Source organism: Equus caballus, chromosome 25 (assembly GCF_041296265.1).
Source record: "Equus caballus isolate H_3958 breed thoroughbred chromosome 25, TB-T2T, whole genome shotgun sequence".
In the NCBI taxonomy this organism is placed as follows: domain Eukaryota; kingdom Metazoa; phylum Chordata; class Mammalia; order Perissodactyla; family Equidae; genus Equus; species Equus caballus.
Window position 1 is genome coordinate 10,717,633 of NC_091708.1, and position 25,297 is coordinate 10,742,929.

Genomic DNA, 25,297 nt, shown 5'->3' on the forward strand with positions numbered 1-25,297 from the left:
AGGATGACCAGCGCATCAACACCCTGGCAAGGGGTATGGGCCCTGACTGCATGCCCCTCCCACACCACAGACACATTCTGACAGCTGTCAGCTCCCTGACAGACATCCACACACGCTCACACAGGACTCTCCCCTGATGCCCTTTTACTAACCCCAACCCCACACACACCTGCCAGTCTCGGAGGCTCTGGGCCAGTGGGTGCTCAGAGGCCCTGGGGACCAAGGGCCAAAGCATGAGGCTGGAACCGGCCTCAGCTCGAGTAACAGTTGATCACACACCCACAGCTGCACAAGGCACTCACACTCGGAGCCTCACAGTCACACCCCACACAAAGACATCGTCACTGCCACCGGCCCCAGACACGCACAGTCGCCGCACAGCTACAATCCCACCCGCCCCACTCGAGGCCCACCCGCTGCCCACCCGTGCCCCGCCCCCGCCAGCCCGGCCCCGCCCCTTCCGAGGCCGCGCCCCGCGTCGCGTCCCGCTTCCGGCCAGCCGGTCGGGTCAGGGTCCTGCGGCTGCAGGTTGCATGAGGCCACCGCGACTCATGAAGGTGTTTGTCACCCGCAGGATCCCCCCCGAGGGCCGGGCCGCGCTCGCCCGCGCCGCAGAGTAAGAGCCCGGCTTCCCGCGTAGCTGCGCGCGCCGAGTCCCCTCCGTCCGGGCGCGGGCTGGGGTGGCGGCGCGGAGGGGCCTGCGGGTCCCCGGCCCCCGATCCCGGGCACCCCTGCACCCAGCGTGACTCAGCGTCTCCAGGCGCGCCTTTGGGGGCGCCCGGGGCTGTCTGCGGAGGCCCCAGCTATTTTCACTGGGGAGGCTGGGGCGGTCCCAGGGCCAGAAAGCCGGGATCCCGCGCTTGGGCCTTGGCCGGACTTTCTACCCTGCGCCCGGCCGGGACAGTGTTGGAGTTTTGGGGACGCTTAGAGAAAGTTCTCTGGGGCCAGCTTTCTCCAGGCCGGTTGCAGTGACGCCGGGACCTGCAACTTCCCTGGCACTTGCATGGGGGTGGGGGAAAGGGCTGGAGCCCTTCCTGGTCATCGGCCTGGGGAGAGGGACCGCCCCAACGCAGGGTTCAGGCTGTTAATCCTTTAGTCTCCGAGGTCACCTTTGGCAGGGTCAGGGACCTTGGCAGCCATTGGCCTGGTCCCTTTGGCCAGTGGGCAGGGGAGTTTCATGACCCTTATTAAATTGAACCCTGCATGCCAGCCCTGCCAGGTGTTTCATATACATGAACTCTTTTAATCCTTGCAATTAGTTTAATCCTGTGAAGTTGGTACTATAAGAAAAATGGAGAGGTTAAGCACCTTGCCCACAGTCACACAGCTCTGCGTGTGGCAGAGCTGGGATTTGAACTCAGCTCGTCTGACTGCAGTCTGAACCCTGCGCTATACACCATACACCGCCAGTGCCAGGCAGGGAGCAGATGGAGCCTAGCTTCAGAAACCAGTGCCAGGGGAAAAGGAGATGCGTTTATTTAGTTCAGTGCGCCACAGCCTTTGCTGAGGATCTCTCGTGCACCAAGCGTTGAGCGGGAGGAGGGGCAGCAGAAACAAGGGCAATAACGGCAGCAGCTCACACTGCTGCGGCACCGGGTGCCGTGCTGGTGGAAAGGAGGACAAAAGGTGGCCTGTGCTGGGCTGGCGGTGCTGCAGTGGGGTGCTCCCCGAGGTGCCAGCAGCCGCACTGTGTCTTGCACGTGAAGATGCTCCATCCATGTTGACTGCGCTGAATTCGGTGGCAGTGGCAGGGCTGGGGGGCTGCCCAGTGCGCCCTGGAACTGCTCTGTGTGGACTGGCTTTGATCTTGTCCGTCCTGGCCAAGTCCAAGTAAAGAGTTTTCCATTTCATGGGCTCATAGGATAGGACGTGCAACTGGATGTGGATCCAAGCGGCATCTGATATGGACCCCTGCCCCTGCCGCTGGCCTTCCTCACAGCTGGCCACCCCGAGAGGGGGCTCCCTGCCCACGAGGCCTCCTGTGAGAGTGGGAAAGCTCTTCCTTGCATGAGCTGAGGCTGTCCCCGTGACTTTCTTCTTTCAGTTTAGGCTCTTGTCAGCCCTCTGCTCTGTGACAGCCCTTCACCCTTCAGCCCCGCTCAGGGCAGTTCTCCGGTTGCCCATGACTGACCCTACTTGCCTCAGCCAGCCCCAGGCAGCCTAGGCCCAGAGCAAGCAGAAGGCCCTGTTTCGCGCTCTGAGGGGGCCTGCAGACGTGGCCTGGAGGACTCGGGGGGCCTGCGGTTGTCTGCGCCTCTCCCCTGCGGCTGAGTGGTCTTTCCTTTGCCTTCAGCTGTGAGGTGGAGGAGTGGGATTCGGATGAGCCCATCCCCAGCCAGGAGCTGGAGCGAGGCGTGACCGGGGCCCACGGCCTGCTTTGCCTCCTCTCTGACCGCGTGGACAAGAGGCTCCTGGAGGCTGCAGGTGGGTGCACTAGGCGGGGCCGGGAGGACTCCGAGGATGTCCTGGCTCTGTGGGGCATGTCAGGCTGCTGCTGCCAGCTCCCCAGGTGCGTCTGCAGTGACGCTCGGAGTCCTGAGGCCTGCAGTACCAGGCCAGAGGAAGCAGTTGTGTGCGGCTCTGCCTGGCATGCGCATTGCCTCTCTCTCCTGGCTCTGAATCCCTGGAGGGAGGCCCCAGGAGGGCAAAGACCGTGGCATGGAGGCAGGCAGGTGTGGGGAGAGCACCTGAGGCCTGGGCCCTCGCCCTGCCGTAGCCTTGCTTTTGTGACCTTGAGCAGGCCTGCCCCTCTGAGCCCGTGTGTGGCACGTGGGAAGGCTCTGGATCCCACGAGGAAAGATACAAACGATGCTCTTTCTGCACAACAGGAGCCAATCTTAAAGTCATCAGCACACTGTCCGTGGGTGTCGACCACTTGGCTTTGGATGAAATCAAGAAGCGGTAAATGCAGCTTGGGCTCTGGAAGGAGGCCTGGAGTGAGGGGTGACCCGTGGAGAGGGAGGAAGAGGAGCCAAGTATTTATTTGTTTTCACTTCTTATCTCCCGACTATTCAGTGAAAATGCAAGGTGGCTCATGATAAAATCTGCCTACATGTACACTGGTCAGAAACAGTGGGTGACATCTGTCCAGGTTCAGCCTTTCACATCCGTTATCTTTTTTGACCTCTGCAGCAACCCCTTGAAGTAGAAAAGGCAAGTATTATTTCCCTCTTTAGATAAGGAAATTCAGAAAGATTAAATAGTTGCCCCGGAGTTTGGACTCTGATCTTTCATCTTCATATCCTTCTCAAAGTGGGAAATAATTGAAATGGGAGTGAGGGCTGACCATTTCCTGAGCGCTCATTTACAGCTCTGAGCTCCCCGGCAGGCAGTGCAACGAGGGAGCCGAGCAGCCCCATGGAAATGTCATAGCAGTAGAAATTGGTGAAGGTGCTGGAGGCCAGTGTCACTATCACACGTTTGATTCACAGTGGGATCCGTGTGGGCTACACCCCAGATGTCCTCACAGATGCCACGGCGGAACTCGCCGTCTCCCTGCTGCTCACCACCTGTCGCAGGTTGCCGGAGGCCATCGAGGAAGTGAAGAAGTGAGTGAAGGCCTGGTGGGAAAGTCGGCTCTGCTCAGCAGCTGGTTCCTGGGCACCCAGTGTCCCCCTGGCCCAGATGGTATCCCTGTCCCCAGATGTGCCCCATCTAGCGAGGGGGGACAGACTCAGCCAAAATACTGTAGTACACGGCGGAGCTGAAGTGCACAGGGCGTGAAGGGAACTTGCGAGAGAAGTAAAGGAGGGACAGGTAAATCTGGCCTGGTTGGTGAGGAACGGAGGGAGGCTGAGGCGGGGGGCGTCCTCTTGAGCACTTAGAGGGCCAGGTCTGCCATCACTCACGCAAGGCAAAAATCCACAGAGCTCTGGAAACTGAAGGTTGTTTCCTGACCCTCCTGGTGGGACGAAGAGGATGCTGTTTGTGGTTTGTCCCCCCCAAGGCAGGCTGGGTGTGGGCATGTCTTGCTGCAGACGCGCCCATGCATGGGATACAGGTGCTGCCCTGCTGCTGCAGAGGCGTTTCACAGAGTACAGCACGTGCACATCTTTCTAAAGTCCAAACGTTTGAACAGTCTGGCCTGAGGGTTCAGATCAGGGATCTGGGTCTGTATATCCAGAGTTGGGGAGGGCTTTCCAGGTGCAGGACCGGCCTGAGCAAAGGTGAGGCGGCTTTAAATGCAACCCCTCTGAGGATGTGGGCCCGCAGCCTGGGCTTCGGGGGACGTGGCAGGGCGGAGGCTGGATGGCAGCGTGGGGCTGGTTAGACGCAGGGCTGAATGTGCGCTCACCCTCCTGAACACCGAGTCAGCAGCCTCATTGGAGGCGGCTCAAGCCAGGCTCCGTGCCCGTCTACCCTGAGCAGCGGGGGGTGGGCCTGTGCCTTTACGTTTTGTTATTTCCTTGGAGTGCTGAGAACACTGGTTTTGGAATCTCATATCCCGAGTTTGCTACCTGCTGCTCCCAGCTCTGCCCTGGCTGTGTGACCTCAGACAGGTCACCCTTTCAGGTCTGAGTTTCCCCATCTGCACATTGGGATGAGAACCGCTAAGGCCCCTTCTAGCCATCAGATTCTGTGTCCTTGATGGCTTTGCAGGACGAGTCGTTCCTGCTGCTTGTCCGTGGCACCAGGTGGCTGTGGCTGTAACTCAGGCCACACAGTGGACTCACAGGCCTGGAGGACGGGGTCTACCCTTCGGACCACAGCCCCTGCCCAGAGGTGCTGGGTCTGTGTGGTGGGCCCTCGTCATTGCCCAGGGCTCGGGCCTCTCACCTGCCACTCTCCCTCTCCTCAGCGGTGGCTGGACCTCGTGGAAGCCCATGTGGATGTGTGGCTATGGCCTCTCGCAGAGCACCGTCGGCATCGTCGGGCTGGGGCGCATAGGTAAGGCCCCCCTTCTGTGTGCCCGCCCGCCTCTCGTGGCTTGGTTTGAGTCTCCGGCACCCCGCGTCTGGATGCTGACAATCATGGTTTGGAAAGGGCCACTGTAACTGCGTGTTATCAGTGCACTTGGTGTGCAACGGGCATGTCCCTCAAAAAAGACGCAGCTTCAGAAAACACAGGCAGAAAACCCCAGGAATTCCTTAAGACTTCACGAGATGACAGAAGCGAGTTATAAGAGCCAGGGTTCCTCGTGACTGCAGCTCCCTGCAGAACAGATGAAAGCGATACTGGCTGGGTGGGGCCTTAGGGGGTTTACTGTGGGAGAGCCCGTGCTCCCCTAGGCCTGGGTTCTGGAAGGCATTTGACTTGTAAAGCCTCAAGTCAGGAACCAGAGGGTCCAGTGGGCAGAACTTACCTGCAATTCTGCAGACGAGGCGGAGCTTTTTTCTCCTGTGGCCCCCATTTGGAGAAGTCTGGCATAAAGGCTTTTGCTCAGCCAGGCAGCCCTCATGGCTCTCTGGCCTCCTGCCTGGTGCAGAAGTGAGAGTGAGGATGGAGAGTGGATGATCTGGCCAGCTAGCAGCCCTGCCTCTCACACCAGAGAGTTGCCTGGAGGAGCCCACCAGCTCTGGGCCATGTTCTGAGTCTGAAAACCCAACTGCCCGAGCCTGTGCCAGAAGCAGCAGCTGTGAAAAGGTCTTACAGATCTGGGGCAAGCTGGCAATGCCACCAAAACGTCAAACGAGGTTTGGGGCTGCATTAACAAAAGCAGAGGGTCCAGAAGGAGGGAGGGGACTGTTTGGTCAGATCTCTCCTGGGATGCTGGGTCCAGTTCTCAGGAAAGTTTAGCAAATGAGCCTCAAGATGGCTGGGGCCACGTGAGGACAGCGTTAGCTAGTCACAGCCACAGAGGAGCTGTGGTGCTGCTTCCAGATGTCTGAAGGGCTGTCACATGGACCCCTGAGGTCAGTGTAGGCTGGCTGGGGGCTGGCTACACTGGGGCAGGACCAGTTAAAGCTGGGACCTTGCGGATGAAAGAACCCACTCACCCCGCACCCCCCACGGGGCTCACTATCCCTGGAGCTGCAGGGTGCCACCCCGCCCTCTGAGGGCTTCGGAACAAGCCATGACTCTGACTCCTTGTCTCCAGGCCAGGCTGTTGCTCAGCGTCTGAAACCGTTCGGCGTCCAGAGGTTTCTGTACGCCGGGCGCCAGCCCAGGCCTCAGGAGGCAGCAGCGCTCCAGGCGGAGTTTGGTGAGTAAGCCCTGGACCTCCAGGGGAGGCCCCTGTGGCTCAGTTCAAGGGCTCTCCCTGTTTTGTGTGATAGCAGCATTTGCAGGCAGAATGCAGAGCTCCAGGTGTGTCCGGGGCCCATGGTGTCCCGTGGGTATTATCTAACCCACCTGCTTCTGGACACAGAGGCCACTCAGGGAGCACCTGGCGGAGCAGTGGGGACGGGGGCAGATGTAAGGAATTGCTGGGAACTTTCACTCACAGCTTCCTTCATAAACTGGGAGCCATGCCCCGCAGCCTCGCGTCCAGGTGGATCCAGCCCTCAGGCAGGTGCACAGTGTGGTGAGCAGAGGGCAGGCTGGGTTTCGGCCCTTCCTCACCCTGTTGGCACATTGGGCCGTGAAGTTAGTGAAAGCCAGAATGGCCCAGATCCCACTGTGTGACCTTGAACAAGATCCTGCCCGTCTCTGGCCTCAATTTCCCCATCTGTTAGACCAGTGGGTTGGACGAATGATGTAAGATGCCAGGATCCCACGAGTTGCTGTCAACTTCGTATAATTATAAGAGTTGTCCAGGTAGAGACAGGCCTTCAGGAAGCATTTTGGGAGTTTCCATTATGGGAGAGGGAAAGACAGGTCTGGTCTCCTGCACTCTTGCTGTCCCTAACCTGGGACTCAGCATCTCATGGAGCCCTGCCCTCCCCCAGTGTCCATCCCCCAGCTGGCCGCTGAGTCTGATTTCGTCATCGTGGCCTGCTCCTTAACGCCTGCAACCAAGGGGCTCTGCAACAAGGAGTTCTTCCAGCAGATGAAGACAACGGCTGTGTTTGTCAACATCAGCAGGTAACCTGGGGCCGCCTGACACCCCTGGGTCACCAGGCAAGCCTCAAGAAGGGCTGTCCCTGCTGCTGTGATCTAAGGTTTTTCTTCTCCATGGCTGAGCTCGCTACTCTCCATACCAGCCAAACAGCCAGCTCAGAAATAGAGTCAAGGCCCCAGAGAGCTCCCCAGGCTGGGAGCGAGGAAGAGCCGCAGAGCAGGGCCGGGCCTGTCTTGTTCCCAGCAGTACCCAGCCTTGCTCAGGGCCGGACGCATAGCAGAGTTGGTTCAGGGAGTGAAGGCATGAGAGCAGCGAGTTACCGGGAAGCTGGGCAGGCTGTGTTCCTCTGTACCACAAAGGGTTGGACTTCACCATCTTAACAGCCCTTCGGAGGCTAACCTGCCATTGCACTGCGCCTGGGTCTGTCTGTGTAAGTCAGGAACAGCTTGAACCTTTGTGCTCCTGGGAAGGCAGACCCAAAACCCAGTTGTCTTGGTTCATCAAAACGTCCCCAGGCTGCTTTCAGGCCACTGGGCATGTTATGGGAGCACAGTTTCCCTCTCTGCCACTGCGGCCCCTTCCTAGCTGGTGCCCTTTGTACCTGCTTAAATCAGATTGGAAGTCAACAAAGATGAGAGAAGGGATTGGATGAGGTCACCCCCAGTGCTCTCCACCCCAAAGGTGCCTGAATTACTGCGGTTTAGCTATAAAGGAGGTGACCTGGAAGAGGAGGGAAAGATGCAGGAGCCAGGGCTCCCGCTGATGGCCCCAGCGCCACAGCTCCCGTTGCCTGCACACCTCCACGCACCCAGGCCTGTGCAGGACGCTGCAGTATTGATTATGGCACGAGTAGTACTTAGTGCGCAACAGCGAGTCTAGCAGGTCGGCTCTTCACTGCGGTGGCTCAGTCACAGGCAGGAAGGCTGCTCACTCAGGTCGACGTAGTTGGGTGCATCCTGTGTCTCTGCCCTCGGCTAGGCAGCTGCCTGATGGCATGCTGCAGTGGGTCTCGGGGAGGGTCTGGGGACCCACCACATCAGAAACACCTGGATGGGGTCCCACACTGATGCCCACTCCTGGGCCCTGTCCATGCAATAGTGCCTGACAGTGAGCTTTAATCCTCCCAGCCCTCCCGGGAGCTGGCTGGTGTTCCCCCTGTCTTACAGAGGAGCCTGACACACAGTATTTGAGACACTTGCCCAAGGTCACACAGCTAGAAAGTGGCAGAGCTGGGGTTCTCTGATTAGAAGACGTGTATTACTCTACTGACTTACTATAAATAAGTATACAATAAGACTTATTGCCTTAAAAGTCAGTGCCAAGAGCTAAGTGGGTGGGAAAATTCATTCTGGGGTTGTTATGCCCTAAAAGCGGCCTGGGCAGAGGGAACTTCGGGGCACCCACATCACCACCATCGTTCCCAGGGGAGACGTGGTAAACCAGGATGACTTGTACCAGGCCTTGGCCAGCGGTCAGATTGCAGCTGCTGGACTGGATGTGACGACCCCAGAACCACTGCCTACAGACCACCCTCTCCTGACCCTGAAGAACTGTGGTAAGAACTGCGCTTTTCCAGTGCAGTCACAGAGGACCACGGTGGTTAAAGGTGGTCTGGAGGGGCTGGGTATGAGGCTACCACGAGCAGTACCAAACACAAAGGGACACACTCAGGGAGCGTAAATGTTTGTGCTACTAGTGACACTGGTACATAACAATGTAGGGGAGAGCCTCCCGAGCATGTCCCTAAAGGAGTGAATGTATTATATTATTTAAAAACAGTGGATTAGGGGCTGGCCCAGTGGCGCAGTGGTTAAGTTTGCGTGCTCTGCTTCAGCGGCCCAGGGTTTGCAGGTTTGGATCCTGGGCACAGACCTACACACCACTCATCAAGCCATGCTGTGGCAGCATCCCACATACAAAACAGAGGAAGATTGGTACCAATGTTAGCTCAGCGACAATCTTCCTCAAGCAAAGAGAGGAAGATTGGCAACAGATGTTAGCTCAGGGTCAATCTTCCTCACCAAAAAAAGAAAAAGTGGATTGACTTCATGTCTTATATCCATAGCTAGTCATGGGTAAGACCCGTTACTATAAATTACTGTTAGCAGTTCAAGTGTGAGAAATTAGTGTAATTACAATACCAATATCTGTAACTTGTGCCAGTTATTAAGCTGTTGTCTTGGTTCCAAACCCACCCTTGTGTATTCTGCTTTGTGGCGCAGGGGGTGGGACTCTGCACACCCCATTTCTGCTGGGCCCTGTCAGGGTGATGCTGGGGGCAGCAGGCCCCAGCTCCCTCCCACCTGTCTGCCTGTGAGCGGCATGCAGCAGCAGTTCCTTCTGTAGCGGCTGGTGAAGCCAGCTTGCAACTTTCCAGCATGTGGTTAACCATCGTGCCTCCTCAGACACGGGCCACAGCCAGTCAGTGCCCCAGCCACAGAGGGCTGAGCGCAGCTCCAGAGGGGCCCTTCCTTCCGTCTTAACACTCCCTCCTTTTCCCTCTGCCCCCCAGCCCTGGGGAGGTGGATGCTTTAGTGCAGGGTTCTCAAGCTTTCATGCTCATCAGCCACCTGGAGGAACTGATCCCATGCAGCGTGCTGGCCCCCAAGGGCTTCTGCTTCCGGAGGTCTGGGGTAGGGCCTGAGTGTGCTGCTGGGCCGGGGACCACACTCAGAACCGCAGGCTTAGTGTTCTCTTTTTAGACTCCTCAGTTACCTAATTAATAGTTCTTTGTATCCAGTTCTCGATTCAGGTACTGGTGTGGTTTCTGCCTCCGGGCTAATACATAACTGAGTGCTAAGGGCCTTAGGTTGTCTGGCCAGTCCATGTCCTTTATTTACATTCTGGAATGGAGACCCAAAGAGAGGGTCATTAGCCGCCTTCCCCGCAGTGAATGCTCCTATTGTAGCCCTGGGAAATGCTCCTGTCCCTACCCATGACTCCAGGCCGAAAGGAACTTTGGCTGTGATGACCCGGAAAACTGCTCCATCCCCCCAAGCCCTGGGAGTTCAGCTCAGTGCCCTGGGTACTCTTTCGAAAGGTGCTCTTTGGGGACAAGTGACCTCACTCGCCCTGCAGTGGGGCCAGAGGCAGTGGTGCCGTGCAGCGCTCCATCTTGTCATTCTTGTAGATCAGCAGCACTGAGGCGGTGCTCTCAGGGTGCAGGGTGTGGACGAACAGTTACGCTGGCGCCTGGTCTCACCCTCCAGTAACTGAAGGGCTGGGCCTACACAGGCTCCAAGACCCCTTCTAGCCTGGCATTCTTGTGTTTAGGATACATACCCCTTGTCACCCTTGCGTCTGAGTTCCAGTAGCCTGGAGTCCCTTTACTCTGTTACTCTGCCCCGAGCCCTGAAGTGCAGTGCTTAGTGACAGTGGGAGGGAAGGCAAATCAAGGAATACTGAGGCTGATTCTCTTTGTTCTTCTTACCGGCAAACCTGAGCCATGAAAAAGGGCCTGGTTTAAGGCTCCTGACCCACCCCCCTTACCTCCCTCTCTTCCTCTTTCCAGTGATCCTGCCCCACATTGGCAGTGCCACCCACAGAACGCGAAACACCATGTCCTTGTTGGCAGCTAACAACTTGCTTGCTGGCCTGAGAGGGGAGCCGATGCCCAGTGAACTCAAGCTGTAGCCAGACAGGAGACAAACAGCGCCCTGGGAACTGCTGGATGTGCCCAGGCTTGGACTAGACCCTCAGGATGGAGCCAAAGTCCAATCTGTACTGATTCTGCAAGGGGAAGACCAGTGCTGAGAGACGTGCTTGCCCCCCTTTGTGGTTGGAAATTTCTGAGCCAGAAGTATGTAATCCTATTAAATAATTCTCTGAGAGATCGTCTTGGTCTGTAACTGGGCGAAGCTAATGACACAAGCACCTGCTTAGCTTTTCTAAATCAGGGCACCTAGTGTGGGTTCTGCTTCCCAGCCTAGTCCTCACTCTGGCATTTTAATTATTAGAACCGGTCCAGAACACCTTGCCCTTCACCCTCTGCTCAAATTCCTTCACGTGTCCATAACTGAGGTGGGGACAACCATAGCCCACTTGTGACCGTGGCACTTGAATCTGTTACCCAGACCATCAGGGCAAATTAAATATACACAGCAAAGAACTAGGTAGGGTCAAGAATAACTGGAGGCAGGTGGGTTTCTTAATTTTTATTTTAAAATTAGGATTAGCACCTTCAGGCTTTGCTCCCTTGTCCCTCTGCTCCTCCAACCCCACCCGCAGGTGGATGCCCTTTTTCTAATCACGACCTCACTCCTCCCCAAGGCCAAGCCTCCAGTGCCAAGGCCCTGCTCCTGCCATAGGCATCAGGTTCCAGCTCTTCCTCACCAGCCCAGCCAAGCTGAGGAGTGGAGTTTCCAACCTGGGAGGCAGGTAAGGGAGTGGCAGGAAGCGCACGATTAAGCAGGCCCTCTAAGAGTAAAACTGGGTGGACCAAGCACGAAATTTTGCACAGGCCACGGCTCACAGGCAGACAGTGCGGGCAAGGCAGAAGGGACTACACCGAGGGGAACGACCAGCGACTGTTACTAATTGACAGCATTAGAGTATTTTCTGGGAGGCTTGGTAAAAAACTACTGCCTAAAGCAGCGTTAGCAGAGAAGGCAACACTGCTTCCTTTTATTGTTCCAACCTTAATAACCTAAGTAAAGGAAAAGAACACATATTTAGATAGAAGTATGTATGTGACAAATTTTTTATTTCAAAATCTCAAATTTTGACCAGCATAGCACCACCGACATGGGTGCCCTGATAGAACTTTATGATTTGATCACCAGAAATGATGCTGCCAGGCTATAATTAAGGCTAACCAATCAATATGCAGGTACCCAATACCAGTTATAATTCAGGTAGAAACTAGAGATCATAGGAACCCTGGGACTGGTTTTCCAGGGAACCTCTGGATTATTTTTTAAGTGCTACAGCATGTATGAGGACTCTGGCCCGCGAGCTTGCTTCCCACACGCAGAAACTGATTGCCTACAGAGGTAGATGAGATTCCAGATTCCATCCAGCAGTGGAGAGGCAGGGCTCCAGCCGCTGTGTCAGAGACAGGCCCCAAAGCAAAGTCCACTTACGCCTGACTGAGGTGAGGGGCAGCCTCCTGGCACCCTCCTCAAGACGGAAGGGAAGCAGGGCCGCCACTGCTCTTCTTGGTGTCACTGGTTCCTCGCCCTGGGCCCAGGCAGGGCCTCTCTTGTTGTCCGTGGTTAATCTCCTCACAAGACACTGTCACCACATCACGGAGAGGGTTGGTTGTTGAGCCTCCTCGCGTCCAAGTCAGAACATGACTGCTGACGAGCTGCACGCAGCTCAGCTTCCCAGGTGACCCCATCCCCTCCGACAGTCTCCCACGTCTGCTGGGAAGGAGAGGAATCACAGAGGTTTCCCTTTTGGCTCTCCTCCCTGGGAAGCAGTTCACAGGAGATGCTAAACCCAACTATGAACATTATGAGTTTATCCACAGACAGATGTGTAACTGCACACAGTAGATTACGAGAAAACACACGCTAACTTTTATTTTAGGCTACACATTCCTAGCTTTCTAAACAAGAACTGAAGGATTTCTCTCAATTATGCACAATGGTTTGGTGTCTCTAAAAAAGCTGTATAAAAAATGAACTCGTGTTCATGTATGAATTAGACTGACTACATGAGCTCCACAGAGACACATGAACCTGTGCTGTTCCCTGGAAGCATATGAGCCAGGGCTCAGCCTAACACAAGTGCCACCAACAGCCCTGATGGCACAGGGTCAGAAGACGACAAGGCAGGTGGGGCTGCGGAAGTGAGGCAGTGGGGCCTAGAGAGCCCTGGGCTGTGACCCATGTGTCTCCTGGAACAGTCTCAGATGCTACTTGGTGACTTCTGTGTTCTGGGCTATCCAGCCCTCTTAGAGAGTCTGGAAAATGTTTACCCGCGAACACTGCCATGTTTGGCTTTCAAACAATTTCAAACGTTCAGTATTGGGTTGGGGCAACAACAACAAAAGTGCAGGGTCTCTACTTTTAAACTCTAGTATATATAGTGGAGGGCGGGCTGACATCATTTTTGGTTAGTTTATAACTGAAAACAGTCATCTAGGCCTGGAAAAGACAGCATATGGGGCACAAGAGTGAAGAGAGGAAGCACAGAACGGGCCTATCACTGGGTGAGACGGGTCAGGCTGGACTGGCCCCCGAAGTCTGGATGGAGCAAAGGGAACGTGCACCATGAAAGATCCCACAAAACAGGACTCCACGTCATCAGAACAAAGACAAACACTAGCTCTTTTCTGACTTCCAAACATGGAACTGTAACATTTGTAATCCAAGTGGGTTAAAATACTGCTAAAATAGCACATACAGAAACAATATCTTACTTGTCACTCCCTACAAGAACATACTCCATTTACAACTTTGTTTTTAAAACCAGAAAAACCGTTAAAACATCTATTCAACAGTGATGTTTTCAAAAGTATATACACCTAACAGCCCAGAGAATGCTCACTCTGGACCCATTGTCAGCACCATCAAAGTGCAGTGTCTGTGACTGCAAATCAGACAAAAATAAAAAAATACAGTACTTTCTGAGGCCTAAGACTAGCTCATGATAGACTTTAAAGCATTTGTGGCAGACAGGCGTGTCCTCAAGAGCCTTCCTCTTAGGCACAAAGTTGCCACTGGTTACACATAAGTGCGTTTTGCATCACTGTACATGTATATAATATTTCCATCAGAGGATATAGGAAATTTAATTAAATGCTTCACAAAGTTTTACAAAAACTGCTAAAAAATTTTTTTGCACTTCAATTTTTAATTTTTAAATGTGCCACTTTTAACAACATCAATTGCAAACTACTTTCTGACTGCATATGCAACCCTAGGGAAGAACCTGACATCAGGGATGGCACTCCTCTCTGAAAGCGTGCACGTCACTCAGAAACGCAGCAGCACGAGCACTACGCACACTAGCTCTCCACTTAGTATCAACGGAATCTGCAGAGAGCCACTGGGCAGCCTCAACCTCAACGGCATTAATACCAACCGAGAGAGATTTCAGTTTTGGTCCCAGCCCTGGCGTCGGCCTTATCTCAAGAGGTCGAGGTCAGAGCAAAGTGCTGGGAAGGTTGCTGCTCTGCCAGCGCAGGCAGGTCGTCTTCGAGTGTTTATACAGATGGCTGGACTGACTGAACCTCTTGCCACACTTGAGGCAGGCGTAGGGTTTTTCACCCGTGTGAACACGGATGTGTTTCTTGCAATCCGTCAAGGTCAGGAAAGTCTTGCAGCAGATTTTGCAGGCGTACTTGCGAGCTCCCTCCACAACCAAGACATTGTGCTCAGACAAGGCCTTCTTGCACTTCGACAGGACGTCAGCTGATGCCCTAGTCAACTGGGGGGGGCCGGGCTGGGAAGGATGGCCGTTTTCAAATGAAGACGTGGCCCCATTCATCATTAACTGGGAGCTGGCTGGGTTTTCTGGGATCTGTGAGCTCCTGACAGAAGTTACAACCGGCATTTTGGGAGCTATGCGGCGGTAGTATGGAAAGTTACTGGCTCCTCCTCTCGGGGAGCCCATCATTACCCTGGAGAACGAGGAGTGGAGGCCCAAACCAGACCTGGAAAAATCCATCCCAAACTGTTCTCCTCCTTGGTAGCCTGAAGTCTGCACACACGGCAGGCCCATCACTTCCTGCATAGGCCTAACAAAGTGGGACTCTGCAGGCTCACTGAATGGGTTCTCCACATGAGCGCCAGGGGCTGAGGAGGGCCCAACTGCAGGCCCAGCCTCTGGACTCAACAAATAAGGGGCCTCCCCCTCCAGCCGGCAGTCACTAGTGGTGTTTGGGATATTATCATCATTGTTCTGATTTGCACTAAAGTTACTTCCTCTGCTCTTGTTAAGAAAATTTGAAATGCTAAAGGTGGATTTATGTTCCAGGTTATTTGTGACTTCCAAAATATGGATGTCACCTCCCCTGTCAGTGCTAGACTGGGGATCTGAAAAACTCCGATCGCTGCTTTCAGGGCTGAGGTCTATCTTCTCGGCGCTGACCACAACTCCTTCCACTTCCACAGACTCGCTCCCTTCTGCTTGTGAGGTCACATCACTTACTTCATCCTGGGGCTCTGGAGAGCTCAGGGGCTCCGATTTGACCACCACTCTCATGTGCTCCTTCTCACCAAGGCCACCCTCAGGATTTTCACACTGAAAACCACTTTTCTCAGTTGCAGCCTCCTGCTCAAAGCTAGTCTCAACCTGAGTTGCGCGAGAGGCCATGGACAACTGTGCCATGTTGCCAGCAGCGTTATCAGACTGACTAGGCACCTGGGCATCTTCTTGAGCACCAAAAGACTGGTCAAACATGATGGCACTGTCTTCCTGGTTGTCGGTCATTCCATCAGCCTTAGGGTTATCCACAATTTTCAGAGAATCTGGTGAAAAGAACTCCTCCCGAGAATGAACGCCTGATGGCCCATTCTCTGGTGTAACATCGGCGATGGCAGACTCATCCATGGTAGGTCGGAGGCGTTGTCTGGCCCGCTCCTCTGCAGACTGCTTGCGCTTATGAAGGCGTCTCATCGGGAAGGCCGTCCGCTGGTCCAGGTTCCCGCGCATTGATGAGCTCATGGGAGCTGGCTGCTCCTCGCCACTTTGGCTGGAATTGAGGGCTGAGCTCACGATGCTGAGTCCCAGCTGCTGCAGCATAAAGGAGCGCTGCATACGGGCACTCTGCTCCTGAACGCGCTCACTGGGGGGAGACATGGGCAGCGTCCTTGTCGTTAAGTAATGTTTACATGCCTTAACAACAGAGTTCAAATGCAGGTGAGAGGCTGCCAATAAGACATCCATAACATTGCTTTCCCCCAGCATGAGGGTGGAGGTGTACATCATGTCAATCAGGGCAGCAAAGGCCTCTGCTGTCACTACCTCGCTATCCAGCTGGATCATGTTCATGGTCTGATCTCCCTCTGCCACTGAAAAGAGGGCTCGGAAATGCGTGCTGCATGCTGCCAGTACGGAGCGATGGGCTTTAAAATGTCTATTCCCCACTACAATGACACAATCACAGAGCTGGCCGTGAAGTCTCTGGTAGTTCAGTTGTTGGAAGATCTGTTCAAAATGTCCAGGAAAATCCATGATCCTATGGGAAAAACAAGGAAAGAAAGTGCTGAGACTCAGAAAAGCTTAAGTCAAAGTCAGAGTACAGAGGATGTGATGAAAAGAGACATAGATGGCCAAGCTTGGACCTTTTAAAGCTTGTGATGTGAGCCTGGCCCAGTGGCATAGTGATTAAGTTGGCACATTCCACTTCGGCAGCCTGGGGTTTGCAAGTTTGGATCCTGGGCATGGACCTACACTCCACTCATCAAGCCATCCTGTGGCAGCATCCCACGTACAAAATAGAAGAAGAGTGGCACAGATGTTAGCTCAGTGACAATCTTCCTCAAGCAAAAAGAAGAAGATTGGCAACAGATGTTAGCTCAGGGCCAGTCTTCCTCACCAAAAAAAATAAATAAGGCTTGTGATGTTTCTGATGATGAGCAAAGAGACTAAAAACCTGTCAAATAAGGGGCAAATGCTAATTCAGCTAACAGCCCTAGAAGCACGCACACATGTGGGATCAGCTACTGGTTGGTTATAGGCTCCCCTTTGCTCTTCATATGACCCACTTTAAACACTTAGGGCCCATGTTAGAAAAAACCAGTGTGGGTGTGGGTGATGAAATATCCACCCTACAGAAGTTGGTTAGAGTTCTGCATTCCCTGAGGACAATGAATAAACTCCAAGGAATTCCACATGAGTCTTCTAGCAACCTTAAATAAGTGAAAAGGGCAAATCAATATCAGCGGGGAAGATTTCCAGTTACAGATGGTCACAGATTGCACACGTGTTTACCCCCTACTCATTCCTGAAACCCCTTTAAAAAGATACTAAAGTGTTTTGGTTTTGTTGTTGTTTTAAAGGTATAAACCCACAAGGAAAAAAAGAATGGGAAACAAATATCAATAGCATTTTGGGAGCTGGTGAGCAGGTGAATGAATGAGTGCTAACTGACTTAGCATACCTAGAAAGCTAAATCCTAACTGGCAGTGGATAAAAGCACCTGACTCGCATATAAGCGCCCCACTCATCCAAAGGCTGCAGGATTGGCTGCTAGACTGAGGATCTGCGGTAAGATAATGACCTCCTTGGAGCTTGGCACTGATTAGCATCTGAGCTTACTTTCTAAGGAGGGGGCCATAAAGTTGTGAGCAGTAATTGCATGTTGTTTAATCTCCCCAAAGCCTTGAGCTCTGTGGGCCCTGAGTGAGTTGGGTGGGCATCGGGGTGTATGTGCTGCTGCCTACCATTGTTGACCCTTTGCTCCTAGCAGGGAATCTTCATAAAGCAAGAGAGGGGCAATGGGAAAGTAGGTGTTTTAGTGATATATTTTGTTGTTGGAAGCTCATCAAAGGTAGAAAAAACATAGGAGGTAAAAGAATGTGGCCAACATGTGGCCACTGCTTTGAGGCGTTTTACCATCCCAGTTGTTGCTCTGTAAGTACAGCAGAGGCCTGTGACTTAATGCTCTCAGTTGGCACCTTAAGTCCTGGTTTTTATGGATTTAGAGTTTGCCATTTTTTTGCTATTTCTCAGGGAGCCTGAAGGTGGGCTGTGGTCACTTGTTTTGCTGAGTCCTAACTTTGGCCTAATCTCTACTGCCAGGGCCCCAGAGCAGGTGGTTGAGCCTGGTGCGCTGCTTGACACCCATGTTGCCTTCTGCTTGCCACCGTCCTTGCAATGTGCCATATGGTATTTGTGAACGTGGAGATTTGCAAAGATCTGAGGGGATATACCATTAGAATGTCAAGGATCTACCATGTTTTTTTAAATTTCATTTTATAAAAGTTAGTATATGTATATGTTTATATTTTAAAAGCCACATAGTTCTATAAGGCTTAGAGCTAAAAGCCAGTAGTCCCCTTCCCCTCCAAATTCCCACTCCTCAGAGGCAGCCGCTTTGAGTTGTTTCAGGTGTTCTTGCACTATTGACTTCTGTATTTCTAAGTAACACGCTTTATTACTAGTTCTGGAGATAGTGTTTCCGACAGTATTTCTTGACTACTGGGGAAGGTGAGAATTTAGCTTTCTCATACCACATCTCCTCTGCCTCCCCTCCCGTGCGAACTGGCCTTCCCTCACTCTTCCAGTAGCTCAGATTTGGTTCAGTGTTCACATTATTAAGACTACGTAAATGTTGTCCACAAGCAAACTACATAGTGTGCTGCAACTAAACACCACTTATTTTTCCTGGAGTTAATAACTGCCGCTTTTAAAGTTTCTTTTCTTTTTAGTGACCTATCCTCACACTTTCATGGAACTGTTAAATTCTTAGCGCTCTCAATCGTATGATGCGATCTACCCATTCTTCTCTTTTTGTTTCTTGGGGAACACCTTCTTGGAGTCCTCTGTTTTCCTGCTCCAGTCCGAACTGGTTGCTCTCCGGCCCTGCTGCCTAGCTGTCATCGGGGCTTCACTGTCATCTTTAACATTCTCTTTGCGCGTTTTCTGTGGTGAGTCTCCAATTGCCTACATTCTTTGTCTTCCTTTTCTTGGTTTATTCATAGCTTCCTTAAGCACCTTTAGTAGTTTCCTGTGAAAGGATATGTAGGAAGTAAACTTTTGAGTTCTTGCGTGTCTGAAAATGTCTTGGTCTACCCTCATAATTGATGGATAGTTTGGCTGGGTATGGTCTAAGTTGGAAATAATTTTCTTGGAGAATTTTGAAGGAACTCTATCACCTTTTAGCTTTCAATATTGCTTTTGAAAAGTCTAATGCCAGTTTTATTCATGATTCTTTGTAACCGGAAGTGTGTGGCCAGGTCCTCCTTCTAGCCTGTCTTAGTTTGGGAGCTTCACTGAAACCTGTCCACCATGGGTGATCCCGCTGGTATGTGAAATAGCAGTGGCATAACTTTCAGCATCACAGCAACACACAGCTGCCACAGTATGACAACCGACAGACATAGTGTGCTTCCGTGACTGGGGAATAAACCTGGCCTCGGCAGTGACAGCACCAAATCTTAACCACCAGACCACCAGGGCTGGCTGGTAAGAAGCTAGGGTAAATAAAAAAAAAAGCTCTAGAGTGCCAGCCCTGATGACCTAGTGGTTAAAGTTCGACACGCTCTGCTTTGGCGGCCAGATTCGGTTCCTAAGTGTGGAACCACACCACTCATCTGTCAGTAGCCAGGCTGTGGCAGTGGCTCACATAGAAGAACTAGAAGGACCTAGAACTAGAATATACAACTATGTACTTGTGCTTTGGGGAGGGAAAAAAAAAAAAGAAAAGAGGGGAAGATTGGTAACAGATGTTAGCGCAGGATGAATCTTTCCCAGAAAAAAAAAAAAGCTCTGGAGAATTTAAAACTGAGAAAATTTAAAAATATTTATTTGTTAATTTATTTAAAAATAATAATAAACAATTACATGTTAACACAAGCAACTTTTATGAAAAAAACTAAACTTTCCCCAAAAAAGAATGAGAAGAGTGGTATTGTTTTACATTTTTGCATTAAAGAAGCTAGCTAGATTCTCATATTTGCTTCTGCATTCAGGCTTTTGCAACATCATGCATCACATGGCCTCTGGAAAACTCCACTGTACACTCGTGAAAGAACTGAGAGTGAAAAAGGCAACTCAGTCTTTGTATTATTATAAAAATAGTTCTGACCTCACAGACCCCTTGAAAAAGTCTCAGGGGCCCCTGTGGATCCTTGGACTATACTTTGAGAACTGCTGATCTAATGAAAATTCTAACCATACTGGGAGGATGGAGGAATGGGGAGTCTGAATTGAAATACAGAGAGCAAAACTAGTAGAATTATAAGGAGAAATGAACAAAGTCATAAAAAACAAAATTCTTATTTCTAACCAAGGGGAAGTCAATAGATAATGCCTAAACTGAAAAATTAAGTAGGTCCAAGCATGTCATTTAACATATGTATGTAAATAACATAAGAATTAGCTAAGAGTTGAAAGTGGTGGTCTTGGGAAAGAGAAAATGGGGAGCAGGGAGTCTAGGGCTTGGTGTTGGTCTTGAGTCTTGTAGAACTATTTCATTCTTTAATGTGTACTTAGCAAACTACATAAACCTTTGGTAAAATTTCTTTTTAAAAATCTAAAAAGAAAGAGGGCTTGAACAGACCATAAACACACACACAGACACAATTAGAAAAAACTGCCAAAGAATTACTGCCCCCTTGAAAAGGCATCAGTACCAGATAGTTTTATAGAAAATATCTACCAAATGCTATGGAAAAGATAACTCCTACATTATTTAAATCACTTTAGGATAGAAAGCTTCCCATGATGCAATATTGAAGTAAACAGTTATTATATCACATGCCAGGCAGTGCAAGCAAATACTGACCAATCTTTCTGATTGGATCAGTAAGGATGAGTTATGCATAGGGAAGAGCAACCTACTGCTATGAGTACACTGACTAACTTTTAAGAGAAGCTATTTAATATCCAGTAATGCATGCATAACTCAATTAAGGTAAAAATGGAGCTATCAGTTAAACCAAATGAGAAATGCAGCTGACACACTAGCATCATTTTTTTTTATTAATGTTATGATAGATTACAGCCTTGTGAGATTCCAGTTGTACATTATTGTTAGTCATGTTGTGGGTACACCACTTCCCCCTTTGTGCCCTCCCCCCACCCCCCCTTTTCCCTGGTAACCACCCATCTGATCTCCTTGTCAATATGTTAACTTCCACCTATGAGTGGAGTCATATAAAGTTCGTCTTTCTCTGACTGGCTAATTTTGCTTAACATAATACCTTCGAGGTCCATCCACGTTGCTGCGAATGGGCCAATTTTGTCTTTTTTTATGGCTGAGTAGTATTCCATTGTGTATATATACCATATCTTCTTTATCCAATCATCAGTTTCTGGGCATGTAGGTTGGTTCCACGTCTTGGCTATTGTAAATAATGCTGCGATGAACAGAGGGGTGCAAGGGACTCTTGGGATTTCTGATTTCAGGTTCTTAGGATAGATACCCAGTAATGGGATGGCTGGGTCATAGGGTATTTCTATTTTTAACTTTTTGAGAAATCTCCATACTGTTTTCCATAGTGGCTGTACCAGTTTGCATTCCCACCAACAGTGTATGAGGGTTCCTTTTTCTCCACAACCTCTCCAACATTTGTTGCTCTTGGTTTTGGATGTTTTTGACAATCTAACGGGTGTAAGGTGATATCTTAGTGTAGTTTTGATTTGCATTTCCCTGATGATTAGCGATGATGAACATCTTTTCATGTGTCTATTGGCCATCCTTATATCTTCTGTGGAGAAATGTCTGTTCATATCCTCTGCCCATTTTTTGATCGGGTTGTTTGTTTTTTTGTAATTAAGCCGTGTGAGTTCTTTGTACATTATGGAGATTAACCCTTTGTCAGATAAGTGGCTTGTAAATATTTTTTCCCAATTAGTGAGCTATTTTTTTGTTTCAATCCTGTTTTCCCTTGCCTTGAAGAAGCTCTTTAGTCTGATAAAGTCCCATTTGTTTATTCTTTCTGTTGTTTCCCTCAACTGAGGAGTTATAGTGTCGGAAAAGATTCTTTTGAAACTGATGTCAAAGAGTGTACGGCCTAAATTCTCTTCTAGAAGACTTATTGTTTCAGGCCTAATCTTTAGGTCTTTGATCCATTTTGAGTTTATTTTGGTGTGTGGTGAAAAAGAATGGTCAATTTTCAATCTTTTGCATGTGGCTGTCCAGTTTTCCCAGCACCATTTGTTAAAGAGACTTTCTTTTCTCCATTGTAGGCCCTCTGCTCCTTTGTCGAAGATTAGCTGTCCATAGATGTGTGGTTTTATCTCTGGGCTTTCAATTCTGTTCCATTGATCTATGGACCTGTTTTTGTACCAGTACCATGCTGTTTTGATCACTGTAGCTTTGTAGTATGTTTTGAAATCAGGGATTGTGATTCCTCCGGCTTTGTTTTTCTTACTCAGGATTGCTTTAGCAATTCGTGGTCTTTTGTTGCCCCATATGAATTTTAGGATTCTTTGTTCAATTTCTGTAAAGAATGTTCTTGGGATTCTGATTGGGATAGTGTTGAATCTCCAGATTGCTTTAGGTAGTATGGACATTTTAACTATGTTTATTCTTCCAATCCATGTTCATGGAATGTCTTTCCATCTCTTTATGTCGTCGTCAATTTCTTTCAAGAAAGTCTTGTAGTTTTCATTGTATAGCTCCTTCACTTCCTTGGTTAAGTTTATCCCAAGGTATTTTATTCTTTTCGTTGTGATTGTGAATGGGATTGAGTTCTTGAGTTCTTTTTCTGTTAGTTTATTGTTAGTGTATAGAAATGCTACTGATTTATGTATGTTGATTTTATACCCTGCTACTTTGCTGTAGTTGTTGATTATTTCTAATAGTTTTTCTATGGATTCTTTGGGGTTTTCTATATATAAGATCATGTCATCTGCAAACAGCGAGAGTTTTACTTCTTCATTGCCTATTTGGATTCCTTTTATTTCTTTTTCCTGCCGAATTGCTCTGGCCAGCACCTCCAGTACTATGTTGAATAGGAGTGGTCAAAGTGGGCACCCTTGTCTTGTTCCTGTCCTCAGAGGGATGGCTTTCAGTTTTTGTCCACTGAGTATGATGTTGGCTGTGGGTCTATCATATATGGCCTTTATTATGTTGAGGTACTTTCCTTCTATACCCATTTTATTGAGTGTTTTTATCATAAATGGGTGTTGGATCTTGTCTAATGCTTTCTCTGCATCTATTGAGATGATCATGTGGTTTTGTTTCTCATTTTGTTAATGTAGTGTATCACGTTGACTGACTTGCGGATGTTGAACCATCCCTGTGTCCCTGGTATAAATCCCACTTGATCATGGTGTATAATCTTTTTGATGTATTGCTGTATTCGGTTTGCCAGAATTTTGTTGAGGATTTTTGCATCTACGTTCATCAGTGATATCGGCCTGTAGTTCTCCTTCTTTGTGTTGTCCTTGTCAGGTTTGGGGATCAGAGTGATGTTGGCTTCATAGAATGTGTTAGGGAGTACTCCATCTTCCTCAATTTTCTGGAATAGTTTGAGAAGGATAGGTATTAAATCTTCTTTGAATGTTTGGTAGAATTCTCCAGAGAAGCCATCTGGTCCTGGACTCTTATTTTTGGGGAGGTTTTTGATTACCATTTCTATTTCCTTACTTGTGATTGGCCTATTCAGATTCTCCATTTCTTCCTGATTCAGTTTGGGGAGGTTGTAGGAGTCTAGGAAGTTGTCCATTTCTTCTAGGTTGTTCAATTTGTTGGCATATAGTTTTTCATAGTATTCTCTTATGATCCCTTGTATTTCTTTGGTATCTGTCGTGATTTCTCCTCTCTCATTCCTAATTTTATTTATTTGAGATTTCTCTCTTCTTGGTGAGTCTGGCTAAAGGTTTGTTGATTTTGTTAATTTTTTCGAAGAACCAACTCTTTGTTTCATTGATCCTTTCTACTGTCTTTTTTGTTTCAATATCATTTATTTCTGCTCTTATTTTTATTATTTCTCTCCTTCTACTGACTCTGGGCTTTGTTTGTTCTTCTTTTTCTAGTTCTGTTAGGTGTCGTTTGAGGTTGCTTATGTGAGCTTTTTCTTGTTTAGTGAGGTGAGCCTGTACTGCGATGAATTTCCCTCTTAGGACTGCTTTTGCTGCATCCCAAATGATTTTGTATGAGGTGTTCTCATTTTCACTTGTCTCCAAATATTTGATTTCTTCTTTAATTTCTTTAATAATCCATTGTTTGTTCAGAAGTGTGTTGTTTAGTCTCCACATTTTTGCACCTTTCTCTGCTTTTTTCTTGTAGTTGATTTCTAGTTTAATAGCATTATGATCAGAAAAGATGCTTGATATTATTTCAACTCTCTTGTATTTATCGATGCTTGCTTTGTTTCCCAAAATATGGTCAATCCTTGAGAATATTCCATGTGCACTTGAGAAGAATGTGTAACCTGCTGTTTTTGGATGAAGTGTTCTATATATATCTATTAAGTCCATCTGGTCTAATTTTTCATTTAATTCTATTATTTCGTTGTTGATTTTCTGTCTGGATGTTCTATCCATTGGTGTTAATGGTGTGTTGAGGTCCACTACTATTATTGTATTGTTGTTGATGTCTTCTTTTAGTTCTGTTAGGAGTTGCTTTACAAATTTTGGTGCTCCTGTGTTGGGTGCGTATATATTTATAAGTGTTATGTCTTCTTGGTGGAGAGTCCCTTTTATCATTATATACTGTCCCTCTTTGTCTTTCTTCATCTGTTTTGCTTTGAAGTCTACCTTGTCTCATATTAGTATAGCGACACCTGCTTTCTTTTGTTCATTATTAGCTTGGAGTATTGTTCTCCATCCCTTCACTCTGAGTCTCACACTAGCATCATTTTTAATATATGTTTTGGCCATCTCAAAGTGCCACAAGTCACTATTCTAAGAATAAGTTGGAAATAGGGCATTACTATGATGCCCAAAAGTGATTCCGAAGACCATGAATATGAAGCAGCTTAGATTCATACTGTCTTAGGTAGGATTTCCCAGAAGCAGACCATGAGAGAAGAATTCAAGTGCAAGTAATTTATCAAGGAGGTGCTCCCAGGACAAAGTGGGAGTGGGGAGCAGGAGAAAGAAGCAGCAGCAGCCAGGCAAGGTGCAACTGGGGCAAAATCTCAGCCTTAGCCTGGTCTAGCAGGGGACCTCTGGAGTATAAATGAGTCTGAGCCACCTCAAGGCAAGGGAACTGGTCTTTCACAGCCCTGCGTTAGTTAGTCAGTCAACAGCTAAGAGCCTCTCCAGGGGGATGCGAACTGCTAGGCACTTGCAGCTCTCTGGGCCCATGCACAAAGTAATGCCAGTCACTCAAAGACAGTCCTCAGAAGAGTCACAGCCGCAAGCCACTATAAGCAAAAGGACACAGAAGCTGCATGACAGATGCACAGAACAAGTAAAACGGATCAAGGGGATCTGGTCAGAGCCCAGAGAGTATCTGCTACACACACTTGCTGATAGTAAAGAATAAAGTGATGTGTAACTATATGGATAAATAGATGTTACTGTCAGAGTAAAGGATATTTTTGTAGAATACTTAACATATGTTAACATAAAACATACTTAACATATGTTTTATTCCCAATCCCCCACTGTTGCCCCAAAACTATTATTAAGTCAATGAGAAATCTCAATTCCTTTCTTGATTCTAAGATGCCACTTAGCCTTTAGAGGCCCCATTGTGGTAAAAGTTATTAGCAAACACTGTTTTAACAAAAGTCATTAACAAAATAATTCACCATAACATACTTTCTCAATTGAGCTTTCTGGCAT

General features: G+C 49.3%; 2 protein-coding genes and 1 non-coding gene across 5 annotated transcripts in view; 1 reads left to right on the plus strand and 2 right to left on the minus strand.

Annotated features, from left to right (window-relative positions):
- Nucleotides 1–332: 332 nt before the first annotated feature.
- GRHPR (glyoxylate and hydroxypyruvate reductase) lies at nucleotides 333–10,770 on the plus strand. The gene is made up of 9 exons (XM_001504288.7): nucleotides 333–616; nucleotides 2,294–2,424; nucleotides 2,829–2,901; nucleotides 3,432–3,548; nucleotides 4,799–4,887; nucleotides 6,038–6,142; nucleotides 6,828–6,963; nucleotides 8,365–8,495; nucleotides 10,452–10,770. Exons 1-9 carry the CDS (start codon nucleotides 534–536, stop codon nucleotides 10,571–10,573), a joined length of 987 nt encoding a protein of 328 aa, XP_001504338.2. The 5' UTR covers nucleotides 333–533; the 3' UTR covers nucleotides 10,574–10,770.
- An 839-nt stretch (nucleotides 10,771–11,609) lies between these two features.
- Nucleotides 11,610–25,297, minus strand: part of ZBTB5 (zinc finger and BTB domain containing 5) — a 38,455-nt gene continuing 24,767 nt past the window's right edge. For all 3 annotated transcript variants that reach the window (XM_070250729.1, XM_070250728.1, XM_070250730.1), the window contains exon 2: nucleotides 11,610–16,067. In XM_070250729.1, the coding sequence (XP_070106830.1) occupies nucleotides 14,030–16,063 (2,034 nt within the window). In that variant the 5' untranslated portion in view covers nucleotides 16,064–16,067 and the 3' untranslated portion in view covers nucleotides 11,610–14,029. The remainder of the gene's footprint in view (nucleotides 16,068–25,297) is intronic.
- MIR9032 (microRNA mir-9032) lies at nucleotides 13,886–13,980 on the minus strand. The gene has a single exon (NR_128046.1). It is a non-coding gene; the product is annotated as a microRNA mir-9032 (primary transcript).

Coding starts and splice junctions, on each gene's coding strand:
- GRHPR (XM_001504288.7), top strand. CDS start 534: ATGAGGCCACCGCGACTCATGAAGGTGTTTGTCACCCGCAGGATCCCC. Junction 2,902..3,431: donor TTGGATGAAATCAAGAAGCG/GTAAATGCAGCT, acceptor TTTGATTCACAG/TGGGATCCGTGTGGGCTACA. Junction 6,143..6,827: donor AGCGCTCCAGGCGGAGTTTG/GTGAGTAAGCCC, acceptor GCCCTCCCCCAG/TGTCCATCCCCCAGCTGGCC.